Raw genomic sequence first — 19,601 nt, forward strand, 5'->3', positions numbered from 1 at the left:
CCAAGACGAGACGCGCGACGCGTTCAGACAGTGAGGAGCGCAACTCGAGCGACGCACCCAGTCGCGGATCCTTTGAGGGGTCATAACACTACACAACTGACGCCGGAGACGCACACGTCGAATCTTGGCCGTGGAAGAGCAATGCCATGGACAACTACGAGCTTCGTTTGGACATGTGACCGTCACACGTCCCAGACCCGCCACGCACATTGCCCTTTGCCTCTCGGATCGCCGCATAGATCGCAGTGCTTTGGCGCACTCACGCGCCTCGAAACATGCAGGCAAGTATGCTCCCGGAAACTATCATTAGCCATCCTGATTCTGCTCCCAGGCTAACAGCGTCTGCCCAGACCGGCGGCCATGCGTTGGGATAAAGAAGCGCCGATTACAACTGCCTCAACCAAGTCCATGCCGTCATAGTAATGGCCCCATCGCCGTCGAGCCACCCTCTCGATTGCCCGCTCTCCCATCTTCGCTTTCAGTCATCCGCTCTTGACCCCCCACTTTCGACCGACTTCTGTCGTAGCTTCAGAACACCACGAGTCCGCACGGAACGCGCAAGGGACCTTTTCAACTTCCTAAGTCTACAAAGCACCCGCGGACTGCTACAGGCGCTGGCGGCGCATGAGAATCACTGCTTTGGTTCGGCCATGTGGTGACTCTTTCGATCAGACACTGGCTATCGGCACTGCGAAGCTGTCCTGCGCACGCGTGCATGCCTCTAGTGGCCATGCGATGTCTTGCCTCCCCAGTCCCGTCATCTCCCTGGAGGTCGACACCATCGCCCGCACGCTGGCCGCCACCGAATACCAGGCTATCGGCTACAGCACGTGCGCTGACAGTCGCTGCGGAGGAGGTGCTGCGACAGCGGTGAGCAAGCCAACCCCAAAGCCGACGATAGCTCCCACGGTCCCCGTCCAGGACTTGAGTGCGTGGCCATTTACGTATACCTGCCGACGGAAGATGGTCGCTCTCTCAACCAGGCCGATGTAGCATTATCTGCAAGGGCGGAACTGTTCGGCCTTGTCTGAGGAGATTACACCTCGTATATGAAAGCGCCTCAATACGGCCCAGCACAGTCGCATTCAAGTTTTCTGCAACCATGTGCTGCCTTGGTGTTCGCGGCGGTGACATGGCGGTAGGGATGTCGAACATTCCAACATGCGCAATTACACATCGACTGCACAGGTAGCGCGGGTTTTTCGCACACCAGGCGTGCACGTCAGGGTGCGACAACCATGGTGCCATGGCTTCTGCCGAAATTATATGCCAATTTCTTCACTGCAGCAACCTTTTCTCTGAATGCAAGCAATGCACATCCCGCGGTCTCGGCGAAGGATATCGTCCCTTTCACCACACCCGGTTGTGAACAGTGCGGTCTAGGATCAGCAATGAGAGAACATCTCATGCGGAGAGACGTTGCGATGTGAAGAGATGGATGTGTAGATGAAGTCGCGCACTCTGATAGAAAAAAGCTACCAGGCTATTGAGGAAGCTGCATTGACTTGCCCAAGAGTCGGTATTGCTTATCTGTGTTGGAGTGCTTCGTTCGAGAATGTCCAACCACGAGTTGCAGACTTCAGGTGGAGGCTGACATCAGAGGCAAGCGTGGGTTTCGCTTTCTTTCGGAGGCATCCCATCAAGAACGGGAGAAGCTGCTCACAGTGTTGTTCATGGATGTTGGGTGTGGAATGGGAAGTCGGATGGATGTGTATCCAACTACACGAGCGGGAGGACAGCGCGCCGAGTCGTAAGAGACGCTTGCAGTATGGCATCACGCCCCATCGGTTCTCCGCGTTCACTGCTCTCCATGACATGGTATCCAAACATAAAATCCGCCTCTCCCATGCGATCGATCTTCTCGACCGCGGAACAGCAATGGCCGGCCACCCCTATCAATGGCGAAGGTGATCTAGCAGTCGACGATATACTTGGTGAAGCAGTCCGGACCGCCCCGGCGCCGCCAGTGAGCTTTCCTCGACGCGCTTCTCACGACGGACCGTCCATTGCCAACATTGCGCTCCTAGCGTTCCCGCGCCTTGTCGTCTATCGAACCTTGGTATGGCCCGAGATTGTTGGTGCCGGGAGTGCTCTTTATCATTGAAACACCTCACGTCTTGCAGGATAGCGACCAGGAGGGCATTGTTGCAAAGGGTTGTCTGCCTTGGCGAAGATCGCATGGCCCACCTCGGGCGCACGAAATGCTAGTAACGGTGGCTGTACAATCTTTTCAAACGGTCCGCTGCTACATTTGCGCCATGTCTGGCTATGCTTGGTGGGAGGGGAGCTTCCAGAGCCAGCGGGCCTGACACGTCTGTGCGTCGGCCGTCCTTGCGAAGAGGCTGGAAGACAGGTAGAGAGTTGAGTTGGCTGTCGGGGGAGTGCAATATGTCGACAAGCAGTCCGTATTCAGCTTCGGCAGCCGGGTCGTCAAACAACCTGTTCCAATCCGGAGAAACGGCAATGGTGATGGATGGCGTCATGTCACCCTTTCGTCGTGGAAGGCGTTGCCAGAGCTCATCAGTTAAAAGGGATGAATAGGTGTATCATTGGTAGACGCCCTCGATAGCAGTATAAAGCGTCTGCTTGGCGGACTCCTTTTGCGCCTCTGCATTCTCATCGAAGATTGCCTTGGAGTTCTCAAGGAATGTATCGCACAGATACTCTAGGAGATGTTTGTGGGCAACTTGTGTTGAGTTGAAAAATCACGCCAAGTGAGCCGCTCGTTGATCAACTTTGCGGACAGCGTCAGCTTGTGCAGTATCCATCATTCAGCCAAGCTCTCGCGGCCGGACTTGGTGATGGCTGAGCGCGGAGTAAAGTTGCCTAGGCGCCCGAGAGCGTGTTTGGTAGCCTGGTACATCTTATTACAGAACGGCGGTAAGAGTGGATCACATTCGTGTCGAACGAGATATCACCACCTCCGGTTGTATATCCAATCAGGGCCATTCGAAGAGCGTCAGCACCACACTCGGGTATGCCCTGCGGGAAAGCAGTCCTCTGGTATCGCTCTGCTGTCTTGATCTCTTTAGGATCTAGGTTCCCAACGTGCAGCTTTGCGTGCAACGCCTGCAGTGAGATACCCTCCATGATGTCGATTGGATCGACGACATTGCCAAGCGATTTGGACATCTTTCTACCCTCTGAACCGCGAATAAGCGAGTGGCAGTACACCTCCTTAAAGGGCACTGTACCCGTAAGGTAGATGGAGAAGAATATCATGCGAGCGACCCAAAAGAAGAGGATACCCCAACCAGTTTCAAAGACAGAAGTAGGGAACAACTTCTGCATGTCGTGCGTATCTTTTGGCCAACCAAGTGTGCTGAATGGCCAAAGACCTGCGCTGAACCAGGGATCGAGAACGTCGGGATCTCTCTCCAGCGCAACCTGCTTGCCTGGAAACTTGGCCTCGGCTTTACAGCGAGCCTCGCCATCCGTACGCCCTGCTACCCACCTACTGCTATCCGCACGATCGATCGCCTCGTCTCCGACGCGGAAAGAATAGGCCGGGCATTGGTGGCCGAACCACAGTTGACGAGAGAGACACCAATCATTCATGTTCTTCATCCAGTGGTAGTAGACCTTTTCGGAAGAGGCAGGGATGATCTTGATGTCTCCTTTTTGGACTGCCCTGATCGCAGGCTCAGCTAGGCTCTTCATCGTCATGTACCATTAAGGTTTCATAATAGGCTCAATGACGTCTTTGCTGCGTGAACATGGAGTTGTCCTCCTTCTTGACAGAGTCCCAGATCTGTTAGTTCTTGGGTGAGGACGCCAAACTCAATCTTGCGGTCGTAGCCAGGGACGTCGAGTAGTGCAACCCTCTCACTAGCACAAAAGTTGAACCAACCGCACAATCTCCAATCATGGGGCCACCCAAGAAGAAGCGCAAAATCGCCGGCACCGTCCCCGAGAAAATCGAATGCGACTTCAGCGCCCGCGAAGAATACGTCACCGACTTCCACAAGCGCAAAGTCGCGCGCCAAAAGTTCGCACAGGACGAAGCTGCAAAGCGCGAGGAGGAGAAGCTGCGGTTCAGGAAAGAAGTGACCAGTCAACTCCTTGTGATCGACCTCGAGCGTCGACAAGGCAGTGCTGAGCTAGTGCTCCAGTTCACGATGCGATTGTCCCTATAGATAAGACTGCCTCATGCATACAAAGACCTTGATGACGGCTGTTGAGAAGTTCATCATGGTAAAGGCTTTGCGAGTCCAGTCGAAGCTTCCGCCCAGCCGCTTGAGCACGGCAGTGATGTTGCCCTTGTATTCGTCCACCCAGGCCAGGGTTGTCTCGAGAAACTTGGGACGGCCAAGATCATGTCGCGTCTTCTTCTCTTGGCGCCAAAGCATTCTTCTCAACGACAGCTTGTGTGGGAATGGCGGCGTGATCGCAGCCGGGGAGGTAGAGGGTCGTGTAGCCCTGCGTTCGGTGCCATCGGACCAGGAGATCCTGCAGGGACGTGGCGAGAGCGTGGCCGCAATGTAGCTTCCCCGTCACGTTGGGCGGCGGTATGGGAATCACAAAAGTGCCCTTTGCTTTGGGCTCTCCGTCTTGGGTAAACTCGGGCTTGAAGAAGCCCTCCTTCTCCCACCAGTCGTACCATGCGCTTTCGACAACGGCGCGCATGTATGCCTTGTGGTACGGGTCATCCAAGCTCTTCAGCATCTTCTTGTCGCCCTTGGCCGTCTCCTCGACGTAGGCAGGAAGGACGCCCTCATCCTTGTCCTTCTGGTCCTTCTTGTCCTTTTTGTCGTTTTTGTCTTTTTTGTTGCCCGCCGAGCCCGGGGGCCCGGGCTGCGCCTTCTTTTTCGCTTGGAATTTGGCGTTCTTGTCTGCCTTCTTGCGCTCCTTGTCCAACTCCTTCTCCGACTTCACGTCGGCCTTGTCTCTGCCATCTTTTCTGGAGGCGCTCAGGCCCGTGGCATCAGCGCTAGCAGCGTTGACTAAATTGGTCGAATTCTCAGGCGCGGGCGCGGGAGCAGCGCCCGTGACTGTACGAGAGTGCATCTAGGAGCGCTGGCGGTTGTAGACGTAGAACAGAGGGACAGGGAGCGCAATGATGGCAAGTGGCGCAACAGAGTGAGATTTGGGGTCATGGCTAGGTGGGTCTTGGCGTTGACAATGGTACTTCGTATTCGATCGGAGGTCGGCGATTCCGCCAGATCAACCCAGGCCCGCTTCCCCACGACACAAGGAGCTTCTATTCAGACTGCGCCTGTTACAATGCATGCGCCATGCGGTTCTCAGCAGATTGCGCATACAAAGCTGATCAAGTTCGGGCGTTTTGGATGGCTGAGCGCGTGCGGAAGGTGGGATGTTTGTCGGTGATCGGAGCTCTCCATATCCACGACGAAACCTTGGCGTCGTCAACCACCAGACACGCAGGCTGTCTGCATCACGAGTTTCTTTTGCGTGGTCAACACCGCGTCTCGTCCTCGAGCGCCTGCTCCAAGTTGCACCTGCGTGCGGTCGTAGGCTGCCGATACAGGCGGGCAATGCCTGACTCGCACCCGTCCAATCGCGAACACAACAGCCAGCATACCCGGCGTGACGACAAGACGACGAGAACATGCCACCACACGAGCCAGGCCCCTCGCCGTCCGAGGCCGCACATCCCGACGAAAGCATCGCGGACAATTTCACGCACCATATCGAGGCCTTTGCACAGGTTGCGCGCAACGGGCAAAGCAACCAAGTCAAGGCTGCATTCCAGACAGCACACGAGCGTCTCTGGACGACTGCATCGATCAAGGCGAACCGCACGTACCGTCGCGACAACCCCCACGTCGCCACAGATCTCGTCTTCATAGGCTGGCAGATGCTCGTGGACCACGGAGAAGAGCCCCTCTGCAGCCAATTCTGGCAGGCTGTCGCGCTATGGGGCACTCACCAGCACTTCCTCCAGACATGGGAGACCTTTACAGCCGAGCGGTGCGCGCCAACAGCAGCGCAGGACGTCTCCAGCATCAAGGTGCGCGATGTCCCGGCAGCTTTCCGCTCGCTGCGTGCGATCCTGTGTATCCAACATGCATGGGGCCCAGACTGCTACTGCCGACTGTTGCGTGTCGCGCCTTTTCCCGTCTCGCCCAAGCAATCTTTCCTCGAGAAAGCAGCCAAGCTCGCGCGCATCAAGATGAATCTCGCTGATGTCGAGCGCGACTTTCCCAAATTCCTCAAGCACCGCATCGCCAATCATCAGAACAACATCTCTCTAGAGAAGAGCCTCCAAGCGGGCACTTACACAGTATCGCTGGGAGACCTGGAAGAATACATCGCCGAAACCACGTCCAAGACCAAGTTGCTTGAGCACCCTTATCGCGAGCCTTCCCGCCGCGATCGCACCCGCAAGGGACCCCGCACTCGGCAGCCATCCTCTGCCCGTACCAGTATTGCATCCCCAGAGCTGCCCCGCCACGGCCCTCTGCCTTCCCTGTCCGAATTGGACGCTAGCGACGCCGGCGAAAGCGAAGGAGAGGATTTCCCACCTTCTCCATGCTCCGAGACCAGCAAGCGAGCCTCCCCCGACCTTGACATACCCACAGACGAATGTCTGATGGAGGAAAGTTCCGCCGCCGACGACAACATCCTTTTGACTGCCGAGGCGGCCGAGTTACCGCATCCGTCCAAAATCGAACCCCAGCAAGTGTCCGTTGCGGGGCTGGATAGCGTCGTCTCGCCGTCACAAGCGTCCGGCGCGCAGACTGCCGTCATGAACCCGGCGCACGTACCATCGGGCAAGCCGCCGCAAGTGCCTGTTTCGACGGCCACGGAAACTGAGATCAACCGACCGCCACCACTGCCAGAGACAAAATCTCTCCCTTCGCCTCCGCTGTCAGAGATTAGCCCTTCAGTGGGCGGACCGGGTGTCGACACGAACAAGCGGGACAACAAGGCAACAGAAACCAGCGACACCGATGGTAACGCGCAACGCAAGCGACCTCGCATACATGGCGCCATCTCCCGGGGCTCCAGCGACCTCGAACCCAAAGCTCAGCTAACCTCTCGCACCCTCGATTTTCTGCTGACCCAGCTCACATCTGGCCTACATCCAGACGATTATGCATTCTACGACCCAGGGGACCTGGAGGTGTCCGAGCTCCCCGCAAAGGTATCTCCTGGCAAGTTCAGCAAGACCAGGAACGTCCTCGTCCCGCTATGTCTCTGTCGACACTGGATTCTTCTTCAGTTCAACATGCAGTACATGAAGGTGTACAAGTACGACTCATTGCCTGGCCACATTGCACCTTTTGTGGTTGGAGAAAAAGTCGCGCTCATTCGTACTGCCATCTGGGATGCTGCGGGCCGCGCAGACGATGACCTCCCGCATTGGACCCCAATCGTCCATGTGGCTGTCCCTGAGCAGGGGAACGACTTTGATTGCGGCATTTCAGTAGTTATCACGACTTTGCGCATCACCAATGGATACAACGGCAACCCCACGGGAAACATGGCCCTTTGGCGGATGCTGCTCCAGGCTTTGGAGAGCGACGGCGGCCGAGTCCAAGCTCTCATCCACTTTGCCAAGTTCCTCTCAGAATCCCAAAGCATTGTCCCACTGCGGCGAGAATTCCACACCATCCGAGACTTGACGCAATCCGCCTATGCTGCCGCCGAGACGCGTCAACAGGAACAGAGTGATTGTGCACTGCGACTGGCTAGAGTCATCGAAGCGGAGCAATCTTCGCGCCGACGCCAAAGCAATTACCTGCGCAAGCATATCAAGAACGTGCAAGCCCTCGAGGAGGAGGACGCCGCGCTCGAGACGTACTGGCGCCAGCAGCTCAAGCCCGTGCAGCAGAGGCTAGCTACCCTCAAGGACAACGTGACGAATCTGCAGCGATTGCAGGGACTGGTTGCGGAGTTTGCCGAGATGGTAGACGAGAAACAGCGCAAACGCGTCAAAGAGTTGGAGAGTGACCTTGTGGCTCGGCGTGCCAAGATGTCCCAGGAGCAAGATGTGTGCCGAGGCATGGAAGCGGAGTTGGCTGGGCTGAAGGGAGATGGTGGATCATTCGAGGGCGCCAGTCCTTCTCTCGTTCCTTCGTGACGTGGGTTAGACCTGGACATGACTTTTCCACGGAGTGCGGTGGGCGGCGTGTCATGTTCGACCTTGATTGGTTTTCTCTCACGACATGCATCATGTACTGTATTTGCAATTTTGATACCCCATACAGTTTCAAGACCGATTGTTCCGAAGAAATTGACCGTGCTGTCCTTCTCTCGTTCCTTTGTGACGCGCCGTAGTGTTATTGGAAAGCGTCTCAGTGGCTAGGATATGCAATACCCTATTGCGCTTTAGGAAGTCAGAAAACTTTGGACGAGCGTTTGAGGTGTCTCTTTGGAGCCTGCTCGATTTCATCGCAGCCACCTCAATCTATTCCGCAAGCATCTGCGTCTCCTCATTTCGACGTAATGTACTGATCGCACCCTACGCGACGACATGGCTTGAGGCGCTCAGAGGCCGTGCTCGGACACTCGGTGATCAGAACGTCGTGAGGAACACAGTAGACGGCTGGTCCATCCAAATAGACGTATACATTTTTCTACCAACGACATCCGAGCCTGGATCTGAGAGTTGGAACACTGGTATTCGAGTTTCTACCATTCTACCTAGGTGTTCTTACGTTGGTTTTCCTGCTGGAAAGCAGACGTTTTCTACAAGACGAGCGCAGGCAACAGACAGTCTGGAGTAGTCTTACTCGTTTGAGATGGGCGATTTTGTGCTGTGTAGCCGACGTGGACTAGACCCTGGACGCTAGCAATCCCTCGTACCGACAGGAAGTTGAAGCGCATGATTTCTCGCCTTTGAAAAGCACTTTAGTTAGGGACAGGTCTTTGCAAGTATACGTCAAGGTCTTTCCACCGATTCATCATTTGTTCGGCTAGTAACAGTTAGGTTGGTCTCAGATACCTCCATAATATTGATGCTCGCTGGCGCGTCACGTGCGTTCGTGTTGGCGCTAATATCTTTAGCTTCACCGCAGCGCGCTTCAACGACGCGATGCGAGATGACGGTGTGCCACGACTTTCATTCAGCTTTTGAACCTCTCGTCGCCACTGTCACAGAGAGCTGTGCTATGGCGACCTTCGGGTAGTTGTATTCATCCTCGCAATGGACCGCCTAGTTCTACCCCAATTACCAGGGACGACGCACCATGCTTGGTTGTTGGCTTCAAAAAGGTCAGCAAGTACTGCGTCCCGGCTTCTGGCCACGCACAACAAGCAAGGCGTCATCATCCCTACCAAATTCTCTTTCCACCTCGCTCGATCCTCTCATCACTTGCCTTCAGATGCTCGGCATTGCGGAGCTGTGCCAAGCCTTGGACAACAACCCTCCGGATCGCGACCCGGAGTCAAAGACGGCGCTCGGTGCGTTTGAAGTGCAGATTTGGTCCGCATCTTGACCGGGTTCAGAGCGCGTCCACATAGTGCAAAGGGAGAAGAAGCGTAGGATGCGCGCAAGAAGCGCAAGGTCAAAACATCTGCGCCTGCAAAAGTGCCGCCAGCTACACGGCCATCACCAGCATGCAGTCACAATCGCAGAATGAACAAGACAAACTTGAGGGATCTCCGCTCTCTACTACCTGAGTATCGCCTACACACTCATTTTCACCCCTACTACGTTCAGATCAGATCAATCCTTCACGACTTAAGCCTTCGTTCCATGACCCTACATTGGTGCTTCACTCGACGACTGCACATTGCCGTCCGCCCATGTCTTGCCCAACCCCAAGCCCCGATATCAGCGCGATCGCTGTATTCATCATGCCATTGCAGCGCAAAATCAGCGCTGTCGACGACACTATGCACGAACAACTTACTCGCGTACTTTATGCATTCCATGCAGAGCTAGAGGCGGCAGAAATCGCAGCTAGAGACGCAGCGAGGCTTACAGCGGGCAAAGGATCAACTAACCAAGTATGCTGAGGTATTATGCTCTTCCACGACCCTGTTGAGCATGTCCAGGTTGTCAGGGCGCAGGTCTGCACCCACTGCGCCAGCATGCTCAAAAGGTGACAATTCCCTGAGACCTGCTATGACACTAACATGCTTGCAGTCTCCTTCCAAGACTGCATCAGCGGGACCCGTTCTGACTCGGACTTACTGAACGACTTGACACGAAAGGCTGAAAGGTGCAATCGCGAGAACCACGAGATGCAAGCTCTAAAGTCACTCCGCTAGCAGACTCGCCTATCGTCAATGTCAAAGAACCAGTCTCGAAAACAATGCTGCTCAACTAGCTACTATTATTGGACAAAGGCCAAAGAAGCAACTACGCCACTCATCAAGGCTGGTGACAAATATTCTTGCCTTCGCCTTCCGCATCAGACATCACCCAGCGTTCCTTGCGGTAGCTCTCCTCTTCCCTATTATGCGGCGCATCCTCTTTGCCCCGCCTCCACAAAGCCAAACTCTACGTCCTTGCTGAATCAAATCGCTGCTCTACTCGACGCTCCAAGCCAGCGGCGTCGACGCCAAGGAACACGCGATATCCAAAGACTCGCGCGCCTAAAGAATGTCAAGGAGAGGTGTGTTGGATCGTCGGATGGCTCGTCATATGCTGTTTCGTGGACGCTCGATGTGGACGCGGTCGTACTACAACAGAACATCCATCTACTTTTTGATAGCACTGGTACTGGCGTTAACCCATGTATGACTCCACAATACGCTATTGCACAGCTTCCCAGCTAGCCCAACACTCCGGCGCACATTACTGCCCCATCTCGATCAAGGACTCTCCAGCAGCACTTGACAACTATCCAAAGACGCCTGCACACATTGCAACACCTATAGCCTAAAGACCGCGCTTGCTGGAGGCCTAGCGACCCAAAATGCTCCGCGCCTGTCTTGCCGATGACCGGCAGCACTGTCCATCAAATTAGGCTCGGCGGTCCTCACTTACAGAGCCTTCCTCTCAACCTCAGATGGCCACACCTAGCGCGTAGCAGACCAAGACGTTCTTTTCCTCGAGCGCTGCTCCATGTTCGGTGTGCGCACAGCCCCATCGAGCACGCTCCTCGCGACTCCGACGCTCAATAACACCTCACATATCCTATTCCTCTTCGGCACTGGGAATCCAGCATCGAGCTGCACCCCGACGTCAACACCAAGAAAATGGCGGTATACGGACCACGCTCGTGACGAACACCAGCACCACAGTCCTAATCAGGGTCGCGGTGAGAAGCTCCTACTGTGCCTCTATAGTCCGTCGATTCTACACTCACCTTCAACTTCGTCTCGCTCACCTGTAAACTGAGATATTGTGCATACACACGCTCATTAACCTCACTCTCACACTGTTATTTCGTATGTAAAGACCCTTTGCTCGCATCACCTAGCATCACCTCGCTCTAGCTCAGATGCGACTTATCTAGCCACGAACATGAGTTAGTGCAGCAGACTGGGCAGTACCTAAGCGCTTGCTGACTGATAAGAATGTCATTCATAGCTGCCGAAGTGTAGCTATAGGATAAGAAAATTGCAGAAGAGCATCACTATATCATTCTCGCGTGAGAGATGTTGAAGAGCAACACCAAGCACATCACAGCCGAATCCACCCTACAGAAACCACCACAGAAGCCGCCATCAGAGCCACATTCCATATCGACTATGATTCCGACTCTGATCTCAGCAGCCTAATCCATTTCATCACCCCACGTGATGTCTGCGTGTTCCCAATCCACGTCTTCCCAATCGGCCCCCTTTCCACGCATCTCGCGCATCCTTCGCGTCCATTCCTTTACTTGCACAAGTTGCTCCGCCTCCTGCTCTTGGGACATAGACGCTGAGTTCACGTAGTCTGGATCCATGTTGCGATGCAAGCGCAGAGGACGTGGTGCGCTGCGCATGGAGATGAAACCAGCGAGCAGTAGTAGCAGGAGAGCGAACAGAAGGGACCAGAAGAGCTTGGGTCGGCGTCGCTTCAGCAAGGTCATCCAAGCAGCAACATGTATCATCGCGAACGTGATCAACCTCCAGATCAGGACCATCAACGCCCGGAGCGCATTGATACAGTCCTGTCGACGATCGCGGTTGTTCGGCGGCGGCGGCAGGCCTTCCCTCCCTTCTCCACCGAGAATATTCGCAGCGCCATGTTGCCCAGCTTGAGCGGCCTGTCCGCCCTGAGCGTGTCCTGGGTCCCGAAGCGCATCTGCCACCTCCTCCCGCACAGCACCTGCATTTGCATCGGCATCAGCCACTTCCTCTCCTCCCCTTCGCGCTGGAGTTTTCTTTCGGCTAGCCCCTGCTTGATTGGTTCGTATCAGTAACGCAGTCATGCATCTATGTGGAAAGAATGAGGATGACGATGAGAACATACATCGCCTGTTGCGCGGCGTCTCTAAGGAGGCTCCTGCGGGTGCAGGGCGACGAAGCTCGCCTCCAAGTGGCGTCTTATTCGCTGACATGGTTCTTGTTGGTGTTGAGGTCGGGAGTGGGTGTGGTTGACTCAGGCAGTTGAGGTGATGAATGATCGATTACTGGTCGTGCTAGAGCTCAAGTACGAGATAAGAGGAATTGTTGATGAGAGAAATTGTTGAAGCGAGAAGCATCTATGTACGATACAAGTGGCGATTTGTAGCAAACAGTACCAAACCTCGCTTAAGGCTTAGTCATCATGTGAAACCAACTCACGTGATTAGCATATCTCTAACAAGAAGCCGAGAGGAAGAAGCTGGTGTAGAGGCAGTTTTACCCTGCGAGAACAGGAGCGAGCACTCGGTCCCTGTAAGCCGCGGTGGAAGAGTGAGAATGGTAGATTTGAGGTTGCAGAGTGAGGCGACCGCGACAAACAGATAAGCTGGTATCCACGTGTGGATTCAGTTGTTTCGTCCTCACACCCTGTCAATATCAATGACAAAGATGTCTAGCTATTTCGCTTTCGTGAATCGGCGAGACTTAGGAGCGCTGTTAGTGTGGGACGAAGTTCTAAGGAACAGGAGCTGCGGTATCCTGCAGCTTGATCACCGGATAGAGACGCTCATCCACACGATTGACATAAATCAGCCAAAAATGGGATCAGATATCTTGCGGTCACGCAGATCACTGGTTAGCTATATGTTAAACCATTTGAAAGCTTGTCCTTATAATAGATGTATGCATTTAGGCTGTCACTATAGCTATTGTTATACGTCGTCTATTGTGAAGCCTTGCGCAGCAGTCACTTAGACACGCAGTGTAATCCTAACTGCCTAGTATAGCTATAGCATCAGCTATCACCACCTGTATAAGTGAGAAGCTTGTTCCTATAAAAGATGTATGTGATTGGTATTGATATTTGCTGATCTTCTTTCCTCTTCACCCGTCTGCAGATGGCGAGGCAGGCACGTTTCGCTACCTGCGTATAAATGCGAGAGGCTAGGATTCTGCGCCCTCACTGAAATCCCCAATACTTTCGCCAGCATATAAACACTCATACGCATCTCTGACACGCCTTTTATATCGCTTGGTCGTCCCAGAGTCAGTCAATGTAAACATGGCGACCTTGGCTGGAGATTTGCGCAGTCACAGGCTGAATCCCTTGGCCTCGCCATTCCACGCTTTCGCGATACCTCGAGCGGATGGTCATGGCATAGAACCTATTGGGATGCAGATTACGAAAACAGAGCTGAGTACATACGCCTATAAATAAGCGCCAACACTATCACAATACGCCATTACAAGGCGCCTATGCTATCCGAGTGCGACCATGCCATGACTGTCGTCGTCTGGTCTGCCCTTCGACTGCCAGTGTCTCCGTCCCTGACCACGGCGCCGACATGGCGCCCCTCTCTCACCACGGCGCCGGCACGTAGCGCCCGTCCCTACTCCCACGTCGGCGCTCTGTACGCTCCGTGTAATCGATACACGCCATATTGTTGCGGCGTTCGCCACGCGCGTCGTGATCCCTCGTCCACCCCCAGCTGAAGTCCCAGCCTTTGCCAGACCTCCACGCTATGAACGCGTCCCATACCTGTCTGTTGAAGGCAAAGACACCAAATGCTTCCAAAAACAACAGGCAAGCGCATACCCCCAGCATGAAGAGAAGGGCACGAACAAACGGCTCGGGAAGGAGGAGATGGTTCATGGCGATGATCTCCTGCATGAAGCACCCGACGAAGATGGGTGGGAACAGGGCCGGGACTACCAGCAACATGGCACGATGGAAGTGCGTCCTGCGTCTTGGTCAACATGGCTTGATATTTGCACTAAACGCAGCGCAACTTACCCTCGGATCCAGGTCCCGCCCGACACAACAACCCAGACGCACATGAAGAAGAGAGTCGCAGCGACTGCCCCGCGAGAGATATGGATTCCGACCGCGTCGTCGGCCCTGGCAGCCGAAGTTGTTGGCCCCTTGGCCACGAACAGATTTGGATCGAGCGGACTCTTGGGGATCGTTGGCACGGTGGTGACGGTCTGAAGCAAGCCCGGGGGTGTCATCTTGAGGATCGGCGACGCGGCAGCGGTGACGGTGGTGGTGGTGGTGGTGGTCGTTGCAACAGTGTTGGTGACGAAGATTGTTGTTGCTGCCGTCAACGTCTCGTAGATGGTGATTGAGACTGTCGTTGTGGATGTGCTGGCTGGCAAGGGGCGACTACAGAATTCGGAGATATCAGTCTTTTTCTGGGAGCCGTAGTCTGCCTCGTTGTCGTCCTGGCCTTTACCGATGGAGCTTGTCGCTCTCTTCATCAGATCAGCAAGCTTCCGATTTTCAGTCCAACCGCCACACTCACCTTCATGGCCTGTTCCTTCTCTTCCTCATCATAGTCGACTGTGTTTGCCCTCACCCTGTTCGTCGTCTGCGCCACGGTCACACTGTTCGCCTCTTCCTCCGTCGTCGCATGTCCCATCCTCACCGCTGTTAGGCTTGCCGTATGTTTCTCAGCTTCCTGTTCGTGAATTAGCAGGCTTCGGACAAAAGGTGTTGCGCGCCTACGAATCTTGACTGCTCCTTCTCTTCTTCATCAAGGTCTAAGGTCCCCAGGGCCCAGGCCCAAAAGTTGTACGACATGGCGGCGTGTTGCGTGCGTCTGGTAAGTAGAGAGACGGTGAAGTCTTGTAGAAAGAATTACAAAGTCCAAGGAAAAAGCGAGAGGCAGCGGGGTTATAGAACTAATCGACGGCGAGGTGCTGGTACCAAAAGTGAGTTGCCAAGAGCGTGTGGCTTGAGACATGGCGTCGCATCGCACATTTCGGGCAGCCCGAAATTTCCAGGCGGCTCGCAGAACCCAGGCGCCATCAGGTAGCTGTGGCAAATTGATTACATACAGGGCGTAGAGCAAGTAAAGCTGCTCGACGGTAGATTGCTGGAAGTGAGTTGCGAGGGTTGCATTGCGCATATCGGGCTGCCCGGAATTGCCAAACGAATCTCGGATCAGGTAGCCTCAATGTTGGAGGTGGTTGCAAACGGAGGGCATCCCGCCTTCTGGCCACCAACAACCCCCGTGCATGAGGAAGCCGGTCTTGTAAATCAGGGGAAAGAAGCACTCCACAGCATGAATACCACTATGCGGTATCTATCTAGCAGCGCATTGTTTGAATGCGTCCTTGTATGCTGAGGTGCTGATCTCTGGCATGGTTCCACGATTATACGAAGCTGGCCATGCCTTTCCCGCAGCAACGGCAATAAGACACTGCTATAGCTCGATACGTACATGGCCTATAACACAGCACTTGATCTCTGTTCCAACCACTCGTGTTGCGTTTGCATTTCCCTTCCTCTCACAGTATTAGTCGGTGTGCCTGTTCGGCGTCGGCCCGCTTAAAACTCCGCCTCGTGACACAAACGGCACACTGCATAATCAGCTTCGCGAATTCCCTCATCACTTCATATTCGCATAAACTTGGTGAAAATCTTCCTGTGCGCGAGCAAGATGTCGGACAACCAATCGATCGACATAGAACAGATCGTAGCTGAGATCAGCAACATATCCGACAACGCTAATACGACGGTGCAGAAGATGGACGCAGCGGTGATTAAGGAAGACCTATCAAGAGATCTGATTATACAGACCTACAAAGAAACCAGCAAGAGCCATATACTTATCATCAAGCGCCTGCAAGATGCCTATGGGAAGTTCAGTAAGCGCGAAGTGGAGCGGATCAGGGACAAGACATCCAGGCAAAAGCAGGCCGAACGCAGAGACGACGGTACGGCGGAGCCGGTGGATATGGAGTTGCAGGCGGACAATAGCAAGTTGTTAAGCAATGTTAAGGTGCTTGAAAGAGAGATTGAAAATTTGAAGGGGAAGAATGCCCAGCTGGGCACGAAGAACGAGGTACTGGAAGGGGAGAATGCCCGGCTGAAGGGGGAGAATGCCCGGCTGGAGAGAGAGAAGAACCAGCTGGAGAGAGAGAAGAACCAGCTGAGCAAAGATGACAAGGCACTGAAGGAGGAGAATGCCCAGCTGGAGAAGGATAAGACCCAGCTGGAGAAGGGATAAGACCCAGCTGGAGAAGGATAAGACCCAGCTGGAGAAGGAGAAGAACCAGCTGAGCAAAGATGACGTGGCACTGAAGGAGGAGAATACCCAGCTGGAGAAGGATAAGACCCAGCTGAGCACAGGGAACGAGGCACTGAAGGGGGAGAAGGCCCGGCTGGAGGGTGAAGTTGTTCGTTGGAAAGATCAGTTTGCAGAGGAAAAGAAACTACACAACGAGGTGGAGACCAACAAGGAGCTACAAAAGAACATCCATAAGACGAACGAGGTACGCGCGCAGCAAATCAACGTACGAGCTGAAGCTAAAACTCTATTGTCAGGACCATGCAGAAATCCTGCCATCGGAACCTACTGCAACTCCGATTGGTGGGTCGAGCGACCAAAACCGGGCCCCGGGCACGCCAGAAGAAAACGCGACTCTGGACCAGTCTCAAGTGCAATGGGCAGATGTGCTTGCGTTCGCCAGGGTCATCGTATCAACTGCCCTCGCTTTCGCCGTTGTAGCCCAAACTCATGGAAACATGAGGACAACATACCCGGGAGAGTTCGCTATGAATTGTACAGACTTCTTGATCGTCATACACAGCCTGTGTCCAAACGAATCACTACGCGCGCTCAAAGGCAATTGGGCCCAGGAATGGCTTGACACCGACGATAACACCCAAAAAAAAAAATTGGACCAGGTTTCGTTCGCACCTCCTAAGCCAGGAAGATGCTGATCATTCGGGTAATAGTAATCATCCCGAGCATCCCGAGCATCACAAAAATCCCGCTAAGTTGCTGAAGAACGCAGAGTTGGCTATTAAGTTGAAGGCGAAAATCGAAAAAAGGTTGGACGAGAGTTCTTCTTGGAAGGGGACGCGGTTGAAGACTCTGACTTCGACACTACTCACGGAAGACCAAAATATTCTTGGGATAGCAAAGAATCCGCCAGCTGATAAAGATCGGTAGCACCACTATGTTCTGTGTATACTCAAACAATCTCCAAGTTAGATACACGAGGCCAAAAAAAATACATGACATTCATTACATATGCGTGAAGAAAGGAGATGGACGATATGGGAGAGAATCAGACCCCAGCACCATGGACGCTAATCCACCATCACAACGCAACTCTACAACACCGCCTGGTTGACCGTGATTGAAACTGATTCCCTGCTCCTTGATGACTTGGATCAAAATCTACTCCTCATACCACTTCTTACTGGTCTGATTAGATGCCCACGCACGCAAAAACTCCTCCTCTTCCTCATCATATCTGGCCTGCTTCTGTTCCTTCTCCTCATCCTCTATGGCCTGAATCCATTCCGCCTCGTCAATGATATCATCGTCTTCCGGTTCAATCTTGATGTCTTTGCCTTCTTCAAATCTGACGGTCCGACGACATTGCTTCAGTGCGAAATGGAAATCGCTGGCCGAAGTCCAGCCTTCCATCCTCTCACATCCCTCTTGCGTGCCTTGCGCACAGGCCATAGCCATTTTCGTCGATACAAAGCTGCGATCGTCGTAGAATATGAGGCCCTTTGCCCTCCACCACAAGACGCGCCAGTCAGTGGTGAACACGGACAGGTCCTTCTTGATGCGGCCCAGATAGGGTGGCTGTGGCGACTTGGCGTCGAATGAAAAGGATTTCCAGCTCTTCGTGGCCATGTCGAGGGTGCACGGGCACGTCTCTTCCAGTGTTTTTGGCGGGTCAGGCTGAAGATCAACAGGCATCAGCACCTGGTACGACCACGCGCGGAGATACTTGGCGAGCGTGCACGCACAGTGTTTGGCAAAGTGCGGAGCGCCGGCGGGGGCAGAGGAGAAGCCGCTGGGAAAAGGTAGCAGGATAAGACTGTCATTGTATCCTCCAACGACGTCGAACTTGGTCAAGGAGTCGAGGGTCTTTTCGCAATACTGATTGTCATGGTACAGCATCAACAAGTCACATGCTAAATCTCCCCGATGAACAATTGCCAAAGCATCTCGCTGGCTGATGCGGTTTTTCTTATCTGTGTGCCACGTGCTCTTGTATTTCCCGCAAGCCTTCTGAATCGTACGGCGAGATGGAATGAATGCCGGATCAACTTGTGCTGGGAGTCCAATCACCTGAAGCGGATCTGTGTGTAGCCAGGTAGGATAGCTTTTGAAGCTGCTGATGTACAGCGAGGCGGGAGTTGCCTGTAGGGCCTTGTGATGGGCGGCTCTGCTGTTGGCGTAAGCGAGCGCGATGAGTAGCCCCAGGCCCATGCCGATGAAAGTGTTCCGACCGTTGCGGCGACGAAGGCTGTTGACTAGGGGTACTATGCGGTCGCCGATCCAACGAAGCTTGTCAATCGTGGTATCTTTCGCCTGACGAAGCTTTTGGACTCCACTGTTCTTAACACGCTGGAGCCATTCAAGTCGTGGTTGATCGTTTTGCACGTCGCGAGCGGTCGGAACATCTCGCTGGCCAGGCTGTAGAGACCTGTGTGGCAAGGGCAAACTCCGCGTCCTCCTCCTAGTCGGGTACGCCCTGGAGACGAGCCTGCGTGCGTAGCGATGTTGAAAAGACTCGGTTGGCGTATATGCAACAACACCCGCTGGGTTGCTCTGGGCGTCAATGGCGTTCACTTGATGCACCCATTGTCTGTTCTCGTTCGCGAGTCCATCGCCAATGGCCCTCCAAGGAGCAGACGGGGGCTCCGCCGGGTCGAGTTCCGGCTCCATGTTGTCCTGCAGAAAGGACATTGGAAGACGCGAGTGTGGGATAGAATGAGTATAACGGTGAGGCCGCGACCCAACGTTGGGAAGGATTATGAGCTGTCAATCCAGACGCGCGAAATGGCCCGTCTTTGTTTGCTTCATTGTTGCGTCTCTGTGCGGACCCCTGCAGCAATTTCTTTGACACCGGAACAGGCAGCAGACGGCACGCCGCCTCGTGCATAAACAGCATCTTAGCTTCTTAGTGCTATCTTACTTTAGATCGTCTTTGTTTAGCTGTCTTTGTTTGCTTCATTGTTGCGTCTCTGTGCGGACCCCTGTAGCAATATCTTTGACACCGGAACAGGCAGCAGACGGCACGCCGCCTCGTGCACAAACAGCATCCCAGCTCCTGAGTGCCATCTCACTTTCGGTCGTCTCTGTTCGGTCATCTTTCGGTGGAGGCATTGCCTTGTTCTCAGTGTACCACGGACAGGGAAGTCAATCGAACCACTA

At 54.2% G+C, this 19,601-nt stretch overlaps 13 protein-coding genes across 13 annotated transcripts; 8 read left to right on the forward strand and 5 right to left on the reverse strand.

Annotated features, from left to right (window-relative positions):
- Positions 1-735: 735 nt before the first annotated feature.
- On the forward strand, positions 736-1,031 carry SNOG_16209 (hypothetical protein; the record flags this gene model as incomplete). Its single annotated transcript, XM_001806281.1, has 2 exons — positions 736-830; positions 869-1,031. The coding sequence occupies 2 exons, from the start codon at positions 736-738 to the stop codon at positions 1,029-1,031; spliced, it is 258 nt and encodes an 85-aa protein (XP_001806333.1).
- Positions 1,032-1,768: 737 nt separating this feature from the next.
- Positions 1,769-2,309, forward strand: SNOG_16210 (hypothetical protein; the record flags this gene model as incomplete). Its single annotated transcript, XM_001806282.1, has 2 exons — positions 1,769-2,059; positions 2,124-2,309. 2 exons carry the CDS (start codon positions 1,769-1,771, stop codon positions 2,307-2,309), a joined length of 477 nt encoding a protein of 158 aa, XP_001806334.1.
- Positions 2,310-2,546: 237 nt separating this feature from the next.
- SNOG_16211 (hypothetical protein) lies at positions 2,547-3,660 on the reverse strand (the record flags this gene model as incomplete). Its single annotated transcript, XM_001806283.1, has 2 exons — positions 2,547-2,665; positions 2,919-3,660. 2 exons carry the CDS (start codon positions 3,658-3,660, stop codon positions 2,547-2,549), a joined length of 861 nt encoding a protein of 286 aa, XP_001806335.1.
- Positions 3,661-3,866: 206 nt separating this feature from the next.
- Positions 3,867-4,136, forward strand: SNOG_16212 (hypothetical protein; the record flags this gene model as incomplete). Its single annotated transcript, XM_001806284.1, has 1 exon — positions 3,867-4,136. One exon carries the CDS (start codon positions 3,867-3,869, stop codon positions 4,134-4,136), a length of 270 nt encoding a protein of 89 aa, XP_001806336.1.
- A 178-nt stretch (positions 4,137-4,314) lies between these two features.
- Positions 4,315-5,007, reverse strand: SNOG_16213 (hypothetical protein; the record flags this gene model as incomplete). Its single annotated transcript, XM_001806285.1, has 1 exon — positions 4,315-5,007. The coding sequence occupies one exon, from the start codon at positions 5,005-5,007 to the stop codon at positions 4,315-4,317; it is 693 nt and encodes a 230-aa protein (XP_001806337.1).
- A 562-nt stretch (positions 5,008-5,569) lies between these two features.
- Positions 5,570-8,047, forward strand: SNOG_16214 (hypothetical protein; the record flags this gene model as incomplete). Its single annotated transcript, XM_001806286.1, has 1 exon — positions 5,570-8,047. The coding sequence occupies one exon, from the start codon at positions 5,570-5,572 to the stop codon at positions 8,045-8,047; it is 2,478 nt and encodes an 825-aa protein (XP_001806338.1).
- Positions 8,048-9,155: 1,108 nt separating this feature from the next.
- Positions 9,156-9,588, forward strand: SNOG_16215 (hypothetical protein; the record flags this gene model as incomplete). The annotated part of the gene is made up of 2 exons (XM_001806287.1): positions 9,156-9,369; positions 9,452-9,588. The coding sequence occupies 2 exons, from the start codon at positions 9,156-9,158 to the stop codon at positions 9,586-9,588; spliced, it is 351 nt and encodes a 116-aa protein (XP_001806339.1).
- A 928-nt stretch (positions 9,589-10,516) lies between these two features.
- On the forward strand, positions 10,517-10,799 carry SNOG_16216 (hypothetical protein; the record flags this gene model as incomplete). The annotated part of the gene is made up of 2 exons (XM_001806288.1): positions 10,517-10,529; positions 10,681-10,799. 2 exons carry the CDS (start codon positions 10,517-10,519, stop codon positions 10,797-10,799), a joined length of 132 nt encoding a protein of 43 aa, XP_001806340.1.
- Positions 10,800-10,832: 33 nt separating this feature from the next.
- SNOG_16217 (hypothetical protein) lies at positions 10,833-11,257 on the forward strand (the record flags this gene model as incomplete). The annotated part of the gene is made up of 2 exons (XM_001806289.1): positions 10,833-10,869; positions 10,950-11,257. The coding sequence occupies 2 exons, from the start codon at positions 10,833-10,835 to the stop codon at positions 11,255-11,257; spliced, it is 345 nt and encodes a 114-aa protein (XP_001806341.1).
- Positions 11,258-11,636: 379 nt separating this feature from the next.
- SNOG_16218 (hypothetical protein) lies at positions 11,637-12,407 on the reverse strand (the record flags this gene model as incomplete). The annotated part of the gene is made up of 2 exons (XM_001806290.1): positions 11,637-12,244; positions 12,320-12,407. The coding sequence occupies 2 exons, from the start codon at positions 12,405-12,407 to the stop codon at positions 11,637-11,639; spliced, it is 696 nt and encodes a 231-aa protein (XP_001806342.1).
- A 1,364-nt stretch (positions 12,408-13,771) lies between these two features.
- On the reverse strand, positions 13,772-14,831 carry SNOG_16219 (hypothetical protein; the record flags this gene model as incomplete). Its single annotated transcript, XM_001806291.1, has 3 exons — positions 13,772-14,153; positions 14,207-14,682; positions 14,715-14,831. The coding sequence occupies 3 exons, from the start codon at positions 14,829-14,831 to the stop codon at positions 13,772-13,774; spliced, it is 975 nt and encodes a 324-aa protein (XP_001806343.1).
- Positions 14,832-15,854: 1,023 nt separating this feature from the next.
- On the forward strand, positions 15,855-17,140 carry SNOG_16220 (hypothetical protein; the record flags this gene model as incomplete). The annotated part of the gene is made up of 3 exons (XM_001806292.1): positions 15,855-16,387; positions 16,419-16,710; positions 16,742-17,140. 3 exons carry the CDS (start codon positions 15,855-15,857, stop codon positions 17,138-17,140), a joined length of 1,224 nt encoding a protein of 407 aa, XP_001806344.1.
- Positions 17,141-17,603: 463 nt separating this feature from the next.
- On the reverse strand, positions 17,604-19,112 carry SNOG_16221 (hypothetical protein; the record flags this gene model as incomplete). Its single annotated transcript, XM_001806293.1, has 1 exon — positions 17,604-19,112. One exon carries the CDS (start codon positions 19,110-19,112, stop codon positions 17,604-17,606), a length of 1,509 nt encoding a protein of 502 aa, XP_001806345.1.
- Between the last annotated feature and the right edge of the window lie 489 nt (positions 19,113-19,601).

This window comes from Parastagonospora nodorum (assembly GCF_000146915.1).
Source record: "Parastagonospora nodorum SN15 chromosome Unknown scaffold_44, whole genome shotgun sequence".
Taxonomy (NCBI): Eukaryota; Fungi; Ascomycota; class Dothideomycetes; order Pleosporales; family Phaeosphaeriaceae; genus Parastagonospora; species Parastagonospora nodorum.